Source organism: Nyctereutes procyonoides, unplaced genomic scaffold, assembly GCF_905146905.1.
Source record: "Nyctereutes procyonoides isolate TBG_1078 unplaced genomic scaffold, NYPRO_anot_genome, whole genome shotgun sequence".
In the NCBI taxonomy this organism is placed as follows: domain Eukaryota; kingdom Metazoa; phylum Chordata; class Mammalia; order Carnivora; family Canidae; genus Nyctereutes; species Nyctereutes procyonoides.
Genome location: NW_026575125.1, coordinates 79781600 through 79800884, shown reverse-complemented (window position 1 = coordinate 79800884; position 19285 = coordinate 79781600). Strand labels below are relative to the sequence as shown.

Genomic DNA, 19285 nt, shown 5'->3' with positions numbered 1-19285 from the left:
TGCCTACCATGCGCCAGGCCCTACGCCAGGCCTGGAGGAAACACAGCCTGCCATCTTCTGCCTTCAAGAAGCTACCAATTCCCTGGGGAGGCAGGTGGGTAAAGAGGATATCAGGTAAAGCATGCGGAGAGAGTCATCCTGGAGCTTTGCAGTGGAGACTGTGGGGACAAACAGCAAAGGCAGAAAGCTGGTGATTGCTCGGTAGAAAGGAAGTCTTCTGGGGACCCATGCCAGCTGTCTCCTCTGCCTCCATGTGATATTTCCATCTCTCCTACTTGCCCCCAGGCTTTTCCGGACCCCAAGGTGCTCCTGGACAGACAACAATTGCAGAAGCTGTCCAGGTTCCTCCTGGACCCATGGGTCTACCGGGCATCGATGGCATCCCTGGCCTCACGGGAGATCCTGGGGTTCAAGGTCCTGTAGGCCTCCAAGGTAAGGAGAGTACCACCCACAGGAGACTTCTGGGGTGGGGGTGGTGAGCTAAGCTGACCTTGGATGGGAGGCTGAAGCCCCCCTGGCTGGGATCTCCAGGTCTCAAGGAGCCCCTCCAGCAAGCACTTCCTCCCTTCCTTCGCAAAGCTGCCAGGCTCCTCGCCAGGAAGGAGGGTCAGCAAGGGCCATCGTACTTGGCTTTAGAGAATGTGTGGGCCGACCAGAGCAACTACTCCCGCCCCCTGGCCCCTCTGTGCTGGGCCGCTGAGGGCAGGAGGGAATGCGGTGGGGATGAAAAAGCCAGGGCTGGGAGAGCAGGGAACTCCAGCTTCTAATCTCAGCTGATGCACCTGCTCTGATAAGTTATCAGCTTCTCCCCAAGGGCCTGAGTGTTCTCATTTCCGACGTGGGGCTCTGACAGTTTCTGTGCGTTGCTGTGAGGATGAGAGGAAGGGAGGGAGAAATAGGTGTGAGGGGGCTCAGAGGGGCTAAGTTCAGAGTGATGGTCCCATGACTGAGAAGCCCGGATGCCAATTAAGGACTAACCTTAAAAAAAAAAAAAAAAAAAAAAAAGACTAACCTAGCAGGCTCAGGCCCAGTGTTCTAAAATGATGGCCAGTGCGCCCTCTCCTGGTAAGTCCTGGTCATGACATGCGAGTCCTCTAGGGAATGGTTCTCTTGGCGGACCTCCCACGTTGAGTGGGTGCTCCCGGCCTTCTCTGCTTGCAGGCTCCAAAGGTTTACCTGGCGTCCCTGGCAAAGATGGTCTCAACGGAATCCCCGGTCCGCCTGGGGCTCTTGGCGACCCTGGTCTCCCTGGACTGCAAGGCCCTCCAGGATTTGAAGGTCTGGTGATATCGGCACCAGGGGAGCAGAGTGTCTCTGTGAGGGTCTGGGGCTTTGGAGTGAGCCAAAATCTCAAATCTGAGGAACAGGAAATAAAGTTTGACACCACTAGGAACCAGGGAAACCCGACTGCACTCCATTCGCTCCCACCCGCCTCTGAGCCTCTGAAGGATGAGAGCCCCATATTCTGGAAGGCAAAGGACTCCTTCCAGGCCCTTTTCTGGGTTCTCTTCCAGCTCTCGAGAGCTATGACTGTCCTTTCGCATGGCCCCCTTCCCTGCGCCTCCCCTTTCCTACTCTGGGATTCTGACTTGGGTGGGAAGGGCGTGGTTCAAGGCCTAAGAAAATCTGAGATGAGGAATGGCTGCTACTTAACTCCCTTTTTAAAAACGTTTTTTTTTTTGTTTATTCATGAGAGACACAGAGAGGCAGAGACATAGGCAGAGGGAGAAGCAGGCTCCCCATAGGGAGCCCGATGCGGGACTCGATCCCAGGACCCTGGGATCACAACCTGAGCTGAAGGTAGACGCTCAACCACTGAGCCACCCAAGTGCCCCTTAAGTCCCATTTCATATCAGAGATGGCAAATCAGTTGCCCTGAGTGGGGGACAGGTCTGAGGCTCAATGGAAAAGTGCTGTGATTAACAAGCCATGTCTGCTGTGGGCAGGAGAGAGGGTATGATTTTGCCCTGCTACTCCCAATTCTGCTTTTGCTGCCTCTGACACAGCAGGTACTCACTCACGTCCTGTGAGAGCCTGCAAGGTCCAAGAAGTTGCCCCCTCCGCCCCCCCCCACCCCCTCTTAGAGGACTCGAGGCCAGGTGGCTGTGGGAGGGGAGCTGGATAGCATGCTTTTTCAAATAGAGACTCCGCTGCTGGATACATCTGAGTTGGCATTCCAGCGAATCCAGGTAATAAGGTTGCTGTGCAGATCCAGTGAGCTGACGTGTGTGTATACGATGTTCCCTGCTCAGTGCTCGGCGCCAAGTCAGTAGACTGCTGTTATGAGCAGCTCACGCCTTTTCTGCTCTCTCCCTCTCAGGAGCTCCAGGGAAGAAGGGTCCCTTCGGGAGGGCTGGAGTGCCTGGGCAGAGTGTGAGAGTGGGCTACACCTTGGTGAAGCACAGCCAGTCAGAACAGCTGCCCCTGTGCCCTGCCGGGATGAGCCAGCTGTGGGTGGGTTACAGCTTGCTGTTCGTGGAGGGCCAGGAGAAAGCCCACAACCAGGATCTGGGTGAGTACTGACTCTGACACCAGCCCTGGCCCTCCACCCCCACGAAGATCAGGAGCTCCTCTCCTTGGTCCTCCCAGCCCTGGGTGGGCCCACTGGTGGGTATTGGGTTGTGAGCACTAGCTATTGCATCAGGCCGATCTGAGTTCAAACCCTGGCTTGACCATGGACTGGTTGGGTACTCTGGACAAGTTTTTCCACCTCTCTGAGCTTCCACTTCCACCTTAAATGGAAACACAGCTAATTCCGGTACCTATCTCACAGGGTGGTGGAAGAATGACATGAATCACTCAACATAAAATGCTTTGGACACCGTTTGGCATGTTAAGCATCCATTACACTTTAGCGATTAGCAGCAGTAATAACACTAATATGACTTGTGGGGCAACAGCAATTACCCAAGAATTAATTGTATTGTCTACAGGTGTGCTGACTCTGAACCATAGACTATTAAATGCTGGTTTTACATAGTGGATTAATTAGGGAGTCATTCTGCAGCTTATAAAAAGATTCCACTCATTATCAAACTTCCCTGGCATGTTGAAAATAGGATTTGACCAACAGACACCAGTGTTTGTACAGTGTGCCAGGATTGAAGGGAGAGCTGTCCCCGTTCGGGCACAAGCGGTGGGATGTCAGTCAACCTGACTAGTCCAGTCCCAGTGGCGCTAGGGACCATCTCAGCCCCACCACTCAGCCGGACCTTACTGGCTCTTGCCCACTTGCTTTCCTTCCAGGCTTTGCTGGCTCCTGCCTGCCCCGCTTTAGCACCATGCCCTTCATCTACTGCAACATCAACGAAGTGTGCCACTACGCCAGACGCAATGATAAATCCTACTGGCTCTCCACCACCGCCCCCATTCCCATGATGCCCGTCGGCCAGGCCCAGATCCCCCAGTACATCAGCCGTTGTTCGGTGTGCGAGGCGCCCTCACAGGCCATTGCCGTGCACAGCCAGGACATCACCATCCCGCAGTGCCCCCTGGGCTGGCACAGCCTCTGGATTGGGTACTCCTTCCTCATGGTGAGACCCTGCCCTGTCCCCTTCCCCAGCATAGAGGCAGAGGGTGAGGAGCCCTGGGAGGTTCCCTTGGGCTGGTTCATGGGCCCCAGTGACATGAGGTAGGTAGCACAGAATGCAGAAAGGTGGAAAATGCTTGTCTTGACCTTGGCTAAAGAGCAGAGGGCAGTTCTGTTTGAATGATGGGTGATCTTGAGGGTGAGTACAAAGGAGAAGTTTGTACCCAGTGGTCCAGGGGTGAGAATATCTATGAATCACTGGCAAAGGCCCTAACATTTAATGCCTGCTTCAGTTATGCTGCAAGCGAGGGAAAGAGGAGACACCTGATCCCCGGTGGACAGGCTGTCCCCACTCAAGGCCGGGACACACTCTCATTGCCCAGGCTGGGCATGGGGACTCTTCCTCTTCTTCCTGCTGGCCCAGCACCCTGCCCCCACCTGGCCACCATCATGTCCTCCTGAAAGGCTCAGATGAGGGCCTGCTGTGTTTCTTCATCCTTTCTGGGATCTTTCTGCTTCTCCATTTTGGTGGGAAGGCTGTATGTCTTGCGAAGAAAGAGCTGAGAACATCTGTAAGCCCAAGGAGGAATCAGGTCCCTCATACGACATCCTGTGAATATCAGGAGACATTGAATGAGGAAAAGGTTAAGTTTAGGGCCAGAGTAGCTCCCAGGGAAAACCAGTGTGGCATCCATTGAAGGACCCCACCTCGCCAGCACTTCCTTGCTAAGTCATCAGGGGTGAGATGATGAGAAAGTGTCTGAAGAATTACCAAAGCCTGAGGCTTCCTCACATTGGTTTACCACCTGCAATGAGGTACTTCCTTATTTTGCTCCGTCTCCATGAATTGGGCAGTTTATCCAACGTAAAACAGGATCGCTGTACCTATCCTTCTGTCCCATCCACCACCCAGACCAGGAGATAAGTCGAAAAGCCCCTGAGCTTCCACAAGGAGTGGTACAAAAGCTTTACAAAATCGCATGTGTTTTGCTCACAAGAGCACTCTTAAGTTCTTATTCAGGCTCTCTTTACTCTTACTTTACACATAATGCTAACATTCTAGAATATCTATTTCTTACTGAAAACCTGTAGCTTTGGTAATTTGGACTGCCTAGTACGGCGTCTTGAAGCTATAAGGCATGCCTACTAAAAAGGAGAAGAGAGGGATAAAATGATTAAAAGGTGGCCTAAGAACCTACGAGCTGTGTCTGTTGGTATGGGGCCCCTCCACACCTGCCCAACACAAAAAGCAACATTCACAACAAGCCTGAGTCATGTGCAAAGCGCAAAATACACAGCATCTGCCATTAGTAAGGCAGGGCAAGTGTGTCTCGTTTGTTCCAGAAAGTTCTCCAGGTGAGGATCAAAACAAGGGAAGCTTTGATACTTCATGTATCAGGGTACAGGAAATGTCACTTATATGGAGATGAACCCTCTCAAACTTTTGTCAGGCAAGCCATCCCTGAGCGTCCAGCTCGGGCAGGTGCCCCATTGGCCATTTGCTGACCTGGGTGTGTATGCAGCCTCTTCCTCGCTGGCTGTGGTCCAGAGAATAACCCAGCTGACGTGAAGGGAGAGGGGATAGAGAGCAGAGAGACAGGGACTGCTGGCTTGTGGGTACAGTGACTGGTGACTATGGGTTAATGAATGACGTTGACATTGTATGCTGAAGGGCCCCAGAAGTGAGGGTCAGGAGGTTGGGCCAAATATGAGGCCCACTTGGGCCACATATGAGGCCCACTTGTACACAGCAAGCAACAAACACTACATGTTGCCCTAAAGGGTGTGGAACAAATCAACAACATAAGAAGTTCTAACGAAGGTCACTTCAGAGTAAGCACTATTCCTAGATATGCTGGGAGAAGGGCCCACAGTTTAGCCACTTGGAGGCGTACTGCACGCTTTCTCTTCTTGGAGTACGCAAAGGCTCTGAGAAGATCTGCATTCTAAAACCTACTGAATCTTCCTTAATCCAGCCTTTCTCAGACCCACCTGCCTGTGGGGATTTTCTGGGAGGCACTGAACATACCTCAGAATACAGTGGGATGCCAGCAATTAGGGGGGCACTGGCGAAGATGTACCCACTTGCCCAAACGCAGTGGGGTAGGAGGGCACCAGGGAGCTTGGAGGGGATGCTTTTGGCCCCAAAGGGCAATGAGGGAGGTGGAGCAGTCCCTTGTGCTATGATACAGTTCTGGGTATTCTGCATAGATGCTGGAGCTGAGCTGATCCCCCGGTGGCTGTGGCAGGTGCGGCTCACACGCTGACTCTGTCTGTTTCAGCACACTGCCGCTGGTGCCGAGGGCGGCGGCCAGTCCCTGGTCTCACCGGGCTCCTGCCTGGAGGATTTCCGTGCTACTCCTTTCATCGAGTGCAGTGGGGCCCGGGGCACCTGCCACTACTTCGCCAACAAGTACAGTTTCTGGCTGACAACCGTGGAAGAGAGGCAGCAGTTCCGGGAAGAACCAGTCTCTGAAACGCTCAAGGCTGGGCAGCTCCACACCCGAGTCAGCCGCTGCCAGGTGTGTATGAGAAGCCTATAGGAGGGGGCACCTGCCACCCTGTCCCCTGCTCTGCCCTCCATCACACAATAGGTCACCTCACAAACCCAAACAAGCTGAAGAAAGAAGGCCTAAAGGCCCTCTTGCTCATCCGTCAAGTTGTACATTGGAGTCTTCCGGGGGCTGCAATACTGGCCACCGACCACCCCGACCCTCAGGCCCGGCCGGTGAGCTCCCCCTACTGAGGTCTGGTGTCCCACTTCAGTCAACCTGGTGCTACCATTTGATTCGGATGTTCGCGTGGTTATTCATGGCTACCTCAGAAAGACCTGCGGGGCTACTGCTTTCTTAGACTGCTAGCTCTCCCATCGCCTTGATCAGAAAGCCCTTCGTGACAGCTGACAAGTCATTTCTTTATGTCCAGAGATCACCACACATTTATTTGGCTTAAACCAGAACCTGGTGTTTCCACATTCAGAAGGAAAATTCTCTAAGCATTCGTGGATGGCTCCAGCCTGCATGAGACAAGCTCTCTCTCTTTAAGGGGATCCACCGTGTCTAGTCAGGTGGCAGAAGACCTGGAACAGGGTGCCAGTAGCCCGGGGGGAACTATGATTCCTTCAAGAGTGAGCACTACTGGGCCCCAGAGTGCTTAAGGAGGGGCTTGTTAACTTCATATAGCCCCAGACAAATCACTTCCTCCTTGCTGGCTCCCTCCCCAGCCAGAGACCTAGGACTTGGCCTCATCCAGAGTAGAGCAGAGGATGCACCAGATGCAGCCGGGCCAGTCCATAAAGGGAAATGAGAACCACAACCTTTTCTCCCAGGCTGGGGGCAGTAGAGAGGTGGATGGGTAAGGAGGTGTGAATTTTGCTTTTGACTCCAGGAACAAAAAAGGCAAAGCCCTTGTCTCAGTTGCTCAGAAGTCCCTGCTTTATTCCAAATGCCATCCAGATGTGTTCAGTGTGTCAAATTGAAGCTGCAGTGTGTTGGGTCCTTTGTGTTCTGAGGCTGTTGTTAGAGACTTCCCATTAAAATGTCCATCCAACTGCCCTTTCACAGGTAGCCTGTTAAACTATTTTAAGACGTTTGTAAACCTCATAAAAATCTAGTATACTCCTCTCTTTAGCAGTTGGCAGACCTAAAGCAAGTGTGAGTTGACTATAGAGGGTATTGTATTCTGTTCAGGGGGATGTGTTTTAACCATTTCCTCCGATTATCAATTTTCCAGAATACTTAGCTATGTTAACATGAGACGATTCCTTCCAGGTGATTCTGTTTCCTTAAATATTATGTAAACTGTACCAACACAAAGTATAATTAATATAATCTGAATTTTTGTTGCCTTCACCTCCTGAGTAATAAGCATGATGTCAGGTTTGTACATTGCAAATAAAAGGAATCAAACATCAACATTTGACTCTTTTTACATTCTCTGATGAATACCTCTCTAAAGCCCATTTTGCTCCAATTTGTGAGTGCCCCTCAGAGCCTGTTACTGCAAGCTGAGCTTTATAACAAACGTTGAGGCAGGAAAAATACAATTAACGTCAAAGGGCAGAAGGCAACAAATCCACAACCAGTTTCAAAATAGGCTGACAACTGTTTTTAGCTCTGTCCATGCTAGAGTTCAAGAAACAGGTTTCCATACTTCTGGGGCTTCAGGATCCTTTATAGATAAATCAAAGGTAGGGAAATGTTGGGGCACCGGGGACATGAAGTCAGTTAAGCGTCCAGCTCTTGGTTTCAGCTCACATTGTGATCTCAGGGTCATGAGGCTGAGCCCTTGTGGGGCTTGTGTCCAGCGCGGAGACTGCTTGAGACTCTCTCTCCCTCTCCCTCTACCCCTCCACCCCCCCACATGTGCGTGCTCTTTCTCTCTCAAAAATAATCTTTTTTAAAAAGTAGAGAAATGTTGAGGTTGTTAAAATCAAACCCAAGAAATATATGCATAATTTGTATATGCATAAAATATATCTTCTGGATGGATAAACAAGAAAGCAATGACACCAGGAGCATTCAGGGAATAGAACCGAACTGTGGGGGGGGGGAGAGACATTGTCACTTCATACCATTTTGCACCTTTTGATTTTTGAACCACTGGAATAGATTAGCAACTGGAAAAAAAAGAATAAAATGGAACTTAAGGAAACAAGTGTTCTAATATTCCTGTATATACAAGCAAAACAAAAAAACTTTGGGTGCTAGCTTTCAAGCTAGTGGTTGCTGGCCTCCTTGGGAGTTGATGGAGGATGGGGGTGAAATGCACACAAATTAAGAGAGAAGGAGAGGAATATGGGAAGACACTGCTTGGGCTTGAGGTGCATCCTCACAAAAGAGGGTTTAGCAAAGCCAATTTGATGAAAATGTGCTCTAAGATTTGTTATGTTGCTCATCCTGAAATGGTTCAGAATTGCATTTGCTGCGTGGATTAAAAGTTCCCACATGAATAATTTTTTCTAATTATGGCTGTCAACCAAAATGGAGTCTAAGTCAAACACAATTTTTTTTATTTCCCCCAAACAACTATTTGTTTTTTTAAAGATTTTATTTATTTATTTTACAGAGAGAGAGAGAGAGCACAAGGGTGGGAGGAGTGGCAGGCAAAGGGAGAAGGAGAAGCAGACTTACCATGGAGCAGGGAGCTTGATGCAGGACTCGATCCCAGGAACCTGGGATCATGACCTGAGCCAAAGGTAGATGATTAACCAACTGAGCCACCTAGGGGCTCCCAAATCAAGAATTTAAGTCAGAGAGTGGCAAACGACAGCCTTCAAGCCAAATCCAGCTCTCCAACTGATTTTACAAATAAAGTTTTATTGGCTTACAGACAGGCCCATTTGTGTACATGCGGGCTACGGATGTTTTTGCACTTTGAGAGCAGAGCTGAGTAGCTATGACAGAGCTGAGTAGCTGCAACACTGAAAATGTTTACTATTTGGCCCTTCGCAAGAAAGTTTGCCCACTGCTGATTTAAAGTGATCATGACTTGGGCTGCTTGGGTGGCTCAGTTGGTTAAGCATCTGCCTTTGGCTTGGGCCCGGTGTCAGGCTCCTCAAGGGGGGGGAACCTGCTTCTCCTTCTCCTTCTGCCCCTCCCCCCTCGCTCATGCTCTCTCCGTGTCTCTCTCAAATAAATAGATACAATCTACTTTTTAGAAAAAGAATTTTAAAAAATAAATAAAAATAAAGTGATCATGACTTAAAGACAGGGTGACATCCAACAAAAATATCAGTAAAGGACGGTGACAGTGACCCATCAGATAGTAAGGTTCCCTCAGGTAAGGAAGAGATCAACCAGGGCACATCTGAGGTCATTTCTTTGACACACTGCCATTTAAAATAACACCGTGAACACCATGAAATAACAAGACTTCTTTGTCCCTGATGCAATCACTTTATTTTTAGAGCAAGAGAACAGATTGCTTCTTAGTATTCAGCCCAAAAGAGGTCACGCCTGAAAGGTGAAGAAGCATGGGGTAACCATCTCTCCTCTGCTGGTGCTTGAAGCAAGGTGTGAGTTGCTGTCTCTCTCCCAGCTACCACCTCCTCATTTCAGTAGCTGAAGTCTCGCCATGGCCAGGGAAGACAAGCTGGGAAGCAAGAGATGACTCCTAATCTTTCTGCTCCTACACTCCATGATTGTTCTAGTTCGTTCTGGGGAAGGGTTGTTATTGTTTGTTTTCTGAAAAATGGTGATTGGCTCACTCATGATTGCTATCAAGTTTGTATGCTCTTGGCATATCAGGCACTTGCTGACTATAGAGAAGTTTTGTGTACTGGGTTCATGTTCCTCTGGTGCCAGATGGAAGACAGACCTCCACATCGAGGTTCTACTCTTTTAGACGCTCAGGATCTCAAAATCTTCCTCTAGGTCGAAGTCCTCTAGTTGTTCGGTGGAGTCAATGAATTCTATGGGAATATGGAAATGAGAAAGAGGAAAGCTTGACACTCAGGTTGAAGTCGTCAGTACAGTTACTCAGCTAGTTAAGGCTATGCATTTTTTTAAGTTGTTCTGTTGCAGAAAAGCTTGTGGGGAGGAGACTTGCAGGTGAGACCGCTGACAAGTACTAAAGATTCTTTATGAAGAAGCAAAATAGGGGCACTTGGGTGGCTCACTGGTGTCTGAATGTCTGCCTTTGGCTTGGATTGTGATCCTGGGGTCCTGGGATCGAGTCCCACATTGGCCTACATGCAGAGAGCCTGCTTCTCCCTCTGCCTCTGTGTCTCTCATGAATAAATAAATAAAATTTTTAAAAAGAAGCAAAATAATTGAGCTCATTAAACACTCTTACTCACAGGGACCAGGATGGGGCTCTGGGATCTTGGAGGTATCTTTCTAATCACCCATGGCCTCTGATTTGTTTTTTGAACCAGACCATGGGAAACAAGTTCTAGTCATTCTGATTTTGTGTGGCACTTTTGTATTGAGCTCATTTTCTTCTATCCATCTGTGAAATTGGTAAAGATCAATTCATCAGAAGATTAAAATCATCAGGGACCCCATTTCTTGATCAGCCCTGCTGAGTAGCAATTGTACATTCCATGGAAAGCATGAGCTACTGCTGTTTCAGTCTTGTAAAACAACTGTTACCCAAGGGTCTGCTGGCCCAGGAACCCCTGAACAATGGCTTACCTGCCCCAGTGGTTGTCACTTCTGGCTTGGCTGGTGGAACAAAGGGAGGCCAGTGCGATGGATGTTTCTGAACCAGTTCAAACATCCTTAAATTTTCCTTTAGAATTTCCTAAGGAAATATTACTCAGCCATTAGAAACGACAAATACCCACCATTTGCTTCAATGTGGATGGAACTGTAGGGTATTATGCTGAGTGAAGTAAGTCAATCAGAGAAGGACAAACAGTGTATGTTCTCATTCATTTGGGGAATATAAATAATAGTGAAAGGGAATATAAGGGAAGGGAGAAGAAATGTGTGGGAAATATCAGAAAGGGAGACAGAACATAAAGACTCCTAACTCTGGGAAACGAACTAGGGATGGTGGAAGGGGAGGAGGGCGGGGGGTGGGGGTGAGTGGGTGACGGGCACTGAGGGGGACACTTGACGGGATGAGCACTGGGTGTTATTCTGTATGTTGGTAAATTGAACACCAATAAAAATTAATTTATCAAAAAAAAAAAGAATTCCCTAAGGACACACAGAGACAGCTGTAAACATTTCAGAGCTACTCCACATTGCTGTCCTGTTGCCTGTCCATCCATGGGTCCAAGCCGTAAGAGACTGGCCTGGCTGTTGAAAGGTGAAAACAGGGGCAGCCTGGGTGGCTCAGTGGTTTAGTGTGGCCTTCAGCCCAGGGCCTGATCCTGGAGACCCAGGATCAAGTCCCATGTTGGGCTCCCTGCATGGAGCCTGCTTCTCCCTCTGCCTGTGTCTCTGCCTCTCTCACTCTCTGTCTCTCATGAATAAATAAATAACATCTTTAGAAAAAAAGGTGAAAACAAAGCCCTAGCCAACATGCCCACCCACTACTCGACCCATCCGAAGACCCAGCCCTCTTCAGTTCTAGATCTGGTCAACCAGGAAGGAGGGATGCTGGAAAGAGTATCTGATGGAAGTCCAGCACTCACTAATTCATTGCCTATGGTCCGTCATGCGGTTCAGGTCACATGCCAGTTTCCCGGGCCTACCTCAATTCAGGGCCGACATGTTTCTGAACCATTGGCTCATGCCAATGTGTGTTAATTACGTTAAATCGGCCCCGAGAATACTAGTATGAGTTGGCATGGTTCTGGCTTTTGTCCAACACTTTGTAGTAGTATATGTCCTAATTTAGATGGCACATAGTCTTACCAGTGAATTACCATTCAGACTTTAAATGTGATGTGAATACAGTTTTGCTGCATCCTGAATTGTTAAGTATTGCCTTTAGAAAATAATTCTTCACTATGTCTCAGCCACTTATTAACTGGGGTTTCACATTCAGCGAGGAATATTAATGTCAATTATTTGTTCACTTGTGAAGAAAAATCTGCCCTCCTTACATTTGCAAGAGGCTCTGGGATCCCATCACCCCAACTTCTTTGTATTTTCTCCAGGTAGGAGAACAGCATGTCTCATGCCACCCCATCCAGGGTGCTTTTCAACTACTCCCTGTGATCGCCATTCTTTCGATAAACATTTTTATCAATGTCTCCCACATGCGTGGCATATGTTAGAAGCAAGGATTGGGGGGGGGAAGGCAGATACAAAGACTAGTGAGCCGTGAAAACAGTAAATACCCTTCTACACAAAATACTGAGAGGGGAGAATATCTGGCTTTAAGTTTTTACACAGACTCCTGCAAACTATGTTTCCTTTGATGGCAGCATGCCTGTATTTTAGAGAAATGAGACAGTTAAGAGGGAGACAAGCTCCCTAAACCCTCCTGGACTATATAAAACTGTAAATGGACCATGAAATAAACAGAAAAGCAGCTTAGTTCCTTCGACTATCTTAGCACTACCAACAGAATGAGGAAGACCTGAGATGAAATATGAAATGAGCATTTTTAAGTTAAAATGGTAGAATATTCATTGACTAGTTCATGTGACTCATAGGCATAATTAGCTGAAATATTACATAGCTAAAAATATCACTCACTTGATGTACTAAGCATATTTCAAACAAAGGTTTTGCTCTGGTTCCCCAGAGTTATGCATAATCCCCCGTATCTCAGTTTTTTTCTTGCAGTAAAATCCTATCAGGCTCAATCTATGTCACTACGTGAAGCAGTCTTGGAAAGGGACCCTACCAAATAACTTCTGTTAAGACTAAGAAAAACATGCATCTTTACCTTCTGCACGAGGCTACACCAGCTATCAAAGTCCTTTTCTTCTTTGCAGAAAAATCCCTTGGGGGGAACGCAAGAGAACATAACTTAGAACTGGTCAAGGGCACCACCTCAGGCCCTTTGGACTGCAAGATGGGGCCACTGGCCCAAAGACAGGATGTGGGCCACTCTCTTCAGATGTCTTACAGCAATAACAAAGCACTGCTCTGTCTCCCGGGTCATCACCTTACCTGGATACACACATTGATGTGTTCATTCCATTTCTCTCTCTCCTTTTTCCCTCTCCCTCTTTCCCTGTCCCTGTCCCCCTCCCTGTTCCTCTCCTTCATGCTGTGAAGTATAGTAGCTTGAAGCCAAATCTCCAAAGCATGAGGTTAATTTCATTACGCTTAAGCACACACAGAGGCACATTCATCCAGAACAGGCAATGAAACCAAGTGACAAAAGCCAAATAGTACTTTTATACTTTTAGCTAAAGGCAATACATAATACAAGGGCTTTGACCTGAAGGAAATGATCGATTAGAATAAAGAGAATCATCTCCCTCCTTCCCCATCCTCAGGGCCACCCTACAGTAGCAACAGAATGGTCCCAAACAAGAGGAGGCTCTGTCAGTGACCAGGCTCTCGTGCTCTGACAATCGAGTTAAACTGGGAGAGAGGGTGTAGACAGAACTCAGGACCACTGGCAGCTTCACTGGTGGCGTGTGTAGGTGGTAGTGTAGACAGTCCCAGTTCTAGGGGGAAAAGCCCTGCAACCTCCTGGAGGGCACACCCCAGAAGAATGAGTGCTTTCCGCCCGGAAGATCCTCACTCCATGATGTCTCCTTGACTGTGTCCCACCTTATTCCCTGTGCCTGGCTGGCAATAATTTGGGGGCAAGAAGTAAAAGGGGAAAGACTAACAGTAATAGTGACTAATGTGTACGGAAACCTCGCCATGTGCCCGGCACTGTGCTGAGCGCCTCATGCATGGTATATCTCACACAACCCTGAAGGAATGATTGTTTAGCTCCTTTCTAGGGATGAGAAGAGTGAGGCTCAGAAAAAGTTAAAAGGACTCCCCCTAAGTCCACAGCCAGTAAGTGGCAGGGCCTGGATTCCAACTCTAGTCCTGTGCCTTTGGGGTCCATCCCTTCCCCCACAACACTATGGTACCTCTGGGTGGGGGGGGCATGGCCAGTGAACACCTTCTTGCCCCCTTACCTAGCAACCTAGGTGACTCCCAGGGAACCAATCTGTAACAGGGTGGTGGTGTTGGATCTCTTGGCCCACCCAACCAGTAGATACATACCAGTGCGACGGAAGGATCCAAGTTCAAGATGTTCATTCGCTGTGGGGACTGCAGGCAATGGAAAGTCTGGTCATCAACCGTTCCATTCTCTTCGGTGTCAACAAAAGTCTGGGTTGTATGAGGGTCCAAGAAAATGAGCTCATCGCCTGTTTGGAATGAGACATACTTCACCTAGAAAGAACCACTGGCCCCAGTCCCATCCCTGTCCCTCAGGAGGAGGTACTCTGTTCTTCTTAATACCACCCTTGGTGACAATGGGAATGAGATGACAGAAAGCCTGAACCTGGGTGATCATGCTTGAAGGAGGCCAAATCTAATCATTCACTGAGAAGATTTGCCCTAGCACGTGCACCCCCTCAAAATCCAAGACCAAAAAATGGAGAGTGACAGGTTTGAGAAAAGGTGGGAATGAGAAACCACAGATGACATGGCAGGCTCTGTGAGCAGCAGTTTAGCAAAGAAGCAGTGGGTACAATCACCAGGGCATGAGCCCAGGTGCCATAAGGGAGCTTCCTGCCTCTCTCCACATTGGGAAGCATCTCTGCTCCATACCACTGGTTCTCAGACCTATGGTCAGAGAGCACATCTAGTAAGAAAAAAGCCTTGGCCTCTGAAAGAAATGGGAGTGCTGACTCTGCTACGGATGGGCTCTGACTGCTGATCTTTATTAGCTGGCAAGCTAACCGTCATTAGCAAGTTAGTGACTTCTATTGTAAACACTGCCCCGGTCACTTTGACACCAGTACAGATATACCTCACTACGAAAATTCTTACTGCACAAATGAGAGAGATGCCATACTTCATCCAATTGAAAAAGCCTAGCCCAAGAATGACCTGGGAGGAGTTTGAAATAGTAAAATCTCTCCTTCGATATTCAAAGGGTCAAGAGTCCCTCCAAAGCTCATCAGTGGCATGCTGAGTTGGCAAAAGTGGCACCTCAACCTCGCTTTCCAGGCCTCGGGACCATCTGGGTCTCTGTGCTCTAGACTGGGTTCGACAGCTAAAGAGAGATTCCCTGAGGCAGGAGGATGCAGTATAGAGAGATGCCCCACTGAGATTATCCCTGGAATGGCATCCAAGACTGTGCTGGGCCACATCTAAGTGCTTCTGCTAGCAAAGCATGTGTTTCTGATGTCTGGCAAATAGTTTAACTTGTGTCTATCACAGACCTGGGACAAACCACTCATTTCATTTTGTACTCATTTTCTTGTTTTTAAACCGGGGTCACACGAGGCCTGTTCCAGTTACCTCACAGGGTATTCTAAGAACTGGGAGGTTTCTTCTCTGTGAAATGATTAAAACACAATACAGATATAAGGTGGTCATAGCAGTACCGTGCTTCAACTCAAAAGTACTTCCCTACAAATAGATGTTTCAGAGTATGTGAAAATCAATTCCCTCATGTGACTTGCCTTACGAAAGTCAAGATTATATATATATATATATATATATATATATATATATATATATATATATCCCACTGGACCACAGGTGGGTGAGATCAGTTATATCCCAAAAGTCTCAAGTCACAAAGAAAAGCAACAACCAGAATGTTTAGAATGAAGTCTACTTACGACCATAAAAAAAGAAGAAAAGGAAGTTTTGCACAAGAAAATAGAAATCCAGAGCGGGGTTTGGATCGAGCATTCTGCCAGTGTTTCAAGTTAAGGTGCTAGGGATAATTGGATAGTGAGAGCATCCTCTCTTATTCTGGCCCTTTCTGTGAAAGTGTGTGTGTGTGTGTGTGTGTGTGTGTGTGTGTGTGTGTCTGGAGTGGACCGTTGCAGGACATGCTGTTTCTGAGAGTACTTAAAAGAGATACAGTGGAATCCCTAAAAAGTCTTAGAAGTGATGTGGGAACCAATCCAAGGTTTCTTATTGGGCCTGAGGACAAGAGGCAGCCTGCTCAACCATCTGCGGACATAGGGCTCATGCTATGGATCTCAGGTGGCAACCTTCAGGGGACAGAGATCTCCTGTGCAAGCAGGCAACTTTGAACAGACAGAGTCTCATCCTGGCACTCGTGTCCCACACCAAGAGCTTTGCCCAGCTTCCCACCAGGAAATGGGGCCCTCAGGAAGCAACGTGGCATGGCAGGCAGAGATGGCCAAATTGGGATTGAATTCTGGCTTTGCTACTTTCTGGCTGGGTGATCTTGAGACCACAACCTCTAGCTCTTAGTTTCACTAGAGTAAGCTTTGACTCACAGGGGTATCATGCTAACTCTATCGCTACATCTCAATATAGGACTATCTATCTATCCCTATATGTGTATATATGTTCTCTGTCTGTCTGTATGCCTGCCTAGCTAGCTGTCATTAAATGTCATATAAAAATGTCATTAAATGACTATCTGTCTGGGGGTGGGACTTTGCAAGGAACTTGGCACAAGACAGCTCTTCAGCAAATGGTAGTTCTTATCTATTCCCTCCCTTCAGACATTTGACCAATCCGGAACCCCCAATACAGCAAAGGGGGTAAGTCAGAAAAGGGGATTCAGGAGGACTTTAGCCAACTCTCTCTGGGTAACTTGGGGGTAAGGGAGGCCAGGTCCCCCAGCGGGTGTCCCATATATTATTCTTTGAGGTCCCTCAAAATCATTTTCCAATATGTTTCAGCCTTGCCCTTGAGTACAGAAAAAGAGAACACTGATTTTTGCCACCTTTTCTCTGACAGGAACCCAAAAGCTTAGAATCAGAAGGTATCTGTGTTTATGTAACTCCCAATACTGGATTTTGTACTTAGAGAAATAAACACCTCCCTGGTTTGCCAATTTCCCATCAAGCTGTAGTTCTCGGGCTTAGCCAATAGATGGCAGCAAGGGAGAGCGCTGAGGCCACTGTGTAGAAACCCTGCCTCAAAGAGAAGGGAGCAAAGGCAAGATGTGCAGGGGGTCAGGAAGGGTGGGGCCACCTTTCACTGGCTGAGTACTACAGGCTTGACTCTTCACTGAGGGCTCTACTGTGAGGTGACAGCACCGCGAGGCAGGTATAAGCCCTGTTTTCTTTTTTTGTTCTTTAACATAAGCTCTATGCCCAACGTGGGCCTCGAACTCACCATCCCGACAGCAAGAGTCTCGTGCTCTACCTACTGAGCCAACCAGGCGCCCCAGCCCTATTTTCTACAAGAGAAACTGAAACAAAAGAGTGGATGTTTCTTTTCCTGCTATCACACAGCTGGCAAGTGGAAGACTGTGTACAGGGCCAACGATTTCTGTTCCTAGGCCACCTCACCTCTCTGAATCTCCAAGGAGTAGGGCAGGAGGGGAGCCAAGCCCATTTCACCCTTTCCTCTGAACAACCTCCCTGCCATGCCCCATGCCTGCTCTGGCTCACCCTGGCCTATCCAAGGCTCTCCAAGCTCATATTCCTTGATGCCCAGTTTCAGGCCATGTCACTCCCTTCCCTGTGCTCTACCAGCACTAACCAGGTGTCTGGGCCCCTAGCACTCAACATGTGGTGTGTACACCAGCAGCATCAGGACCCCCCAGCCAGAAATGCAGGGTCTCAGGGCCCAGCCCAGGCCTGCTGACCCCGCATTTTAATCAGTTCACAGGGTGATCTGTGTGCACATCACAGTTTGAAAAGCGCTGGGCTAGCTCACCTTGCGTGCCAAGGGCATTAAATGACTGTGACTGTCATCACAGCTAGTGTATATGGTGGCTAGGTTTCCAGAGGCATCAATTGAGGCAGGGAATGCTGGGCTTCTGGTTAGGATCCGCATTAGGACATCAGTGGTTTTAAGGCTTAGCCCCCATTACTAGAAAAAGGATAGCTCTGTCTTGGCCTCCTCTCAGCTCTACCTGGTCATGGCTCCAAATAATGAGGCAGCAGGCCCACACAGCTGGGCCTGGGTCAAAGGACGGTTCCCAGCCTGAATGCCCAAGCCCCAAGAAGATGGAGACCCACAATGCCAGGGCAGTGAAACCCTGCCACCCTGGGCCCCACATAAAGGAGAGAGAGATGCTAAGATGATGCTGTGCCCCTGGGGTGGTCCAGTGGGAAAGCAGCTGTGAAACCATCTCATCAAGAGGCAAGGAAGTGGACGTACTGAAGAGGGATCTGCTCTCCATGGTGCAGAGAGAAGTGTTATTCTCCACTGATCAGGCCAGAGGCAGAATGAACTCACCAGAAGCCATGGAATCTCTGGGCTGGATGAGGGCCCCCTGACCAGAATTGCCTGGGCTCCCAGGCAAACCTTCTGCCCCCCACCCTTAGCCCATGACGACTTACTTGTGAGTCCTCTTTTCTTACCTAAGAATCCTATGAAATAATAGGCGTTATTTGGTTTTCCTCCTAATGCCCCTAAAGACTGTGGCATCTTAAAACACTCCTAGAGGGAAAGAGAATGCAACATTCTCAACTCACTTGTGGACTGCTGCTCACGGATCTCTGTGCTCACATGGCGGTGTGATGGGCAGGCAGCAATGGGCCCGGGAAAAGGAGTGACTTACTTTGAATGCATCAACATAGACAGGGTTGATTTGGTTTATGCCCAGGCGAAGGGGCACGATGAGCAGCAGGGGTTTCCAGGCTGGGCAGGAGGCAGGAGCACTCTTACTCTGGTTTGAAGCATTCAGAGTGTTGAGAGGGCTCTCACCAATTGTGTCTGCACTCAAGGGGAGGACACAGCACATTTTTTCTAGAAACGGAAGACAAGACAGCTGGGTTAAGAGGGGTACCCGGTCATCCGAGATATGCCCAGGGCCAAGCTAAGGGCAACCTCCTGTGACATCTCCTGCCTGGAAGGCCTTCCCCTCTGCCCCCAGGGTGTAGTTTGTGCCACCTTGCACAGGACGCCCAGGCCCACACCTCCATCCCCTTACCTCTCTTCCTTCTGGTAACTGAGCACTCACCTCCTGCCAGATAGTATGGGCTCATTGAGAAAATTTTATTTCTCAACTAGTCTGCAAGGGCCTTTGAGACAGGGACTGTATATTTTGGTTTCTCTAACCCTGTGATGGAGAGCATAGGGCTGGGTAAGTGGGGGCCCTACTATGGCTTCACTGGTTATCCATACTCTGAGTATCCTGCAGGGAAAGGGTCTGATAGTTCATTGAGGGCCAGAGAAGACCCTGTCATTGTTTTCTTCCTTTCAGAAAACTGAAAGGGTAGACAAGAAAAGGCCCAGGGGATAATTAACCAGGCTCCTGTGCTCTTCTAAGTCTCCTTGCTTT

General features: G+C 48.6%; 2 protein-coding genes across 3 annotated transcripts in view; one reads left to right on the top strand and one right to left on the bottom strand.

The window, feature by feature from the left end:
• COL4A6 (collagen type IV alpha 6 chain) overlaps nucleotides 1–7443 on the top strand; it is a 282056-nt gene extending 274613 nt beyond the window's left edge. Inside the window, 5 exon segments of the mRNA XM_055337906.1 lie at nucleotides 286–432; nucleotides 1162–1278; nucleotides 2321–2512; nucleotides 3247–3533; nucleotides 5812–7443. Of these exon segments, the coding sequence (XP_055193881.1) occupies nucleotides 286–432; nucleotides 1162–1278; nucleotides 2321–2512; nucleotides 3247–3533; nucleotides 5812–6072 (1004 nt within the window). The 3' untranslated portion in view covers nucleotides 6073–7443.
• A 1969-nt stretch (nucleotides 7444–9412) lies between these two features.
• ATG4A (autophagy related 4A cysteine peptidase) overlaps nucleotides 9413–19285 on the bottom strand; it is a 56540-nt gene continuing 46667 nt past the window's right edge. For both annotated transcript variants that reach the window (XM_055338703.1, XM_055338704.1), the window contains exons 8-13: nucleotides 18563–18750; nucleotides 18363–18441; nucleotides 14110–14255; nucleotides 12821–12877; nucleotides 10666–10774; nucleotides 9413–9941 (exon numbers count right to left, since the gene is read on the bottom strand). In XM_055338703.1, the coding sequence (XP_055194678.1) occupies nucleotides 9871–9941; nucleotides 10666–10774; nucleotides 12821–12877; nucleotides 14110–14255; nucleotides 18363–18441; nucleotides 18563–18750 (650 nt within the window). In that variant the 3' untranslated portion in view covers nucleotides 9413–9870. The remainder of the gene's footprint in view (nucleotides 9942–10665; nucleotides 10775–12820; nucleotides 12878–14109; nucleotides 14256–18362; nucleotides 18442–18562; nucleotides 18751–19285) is intronic.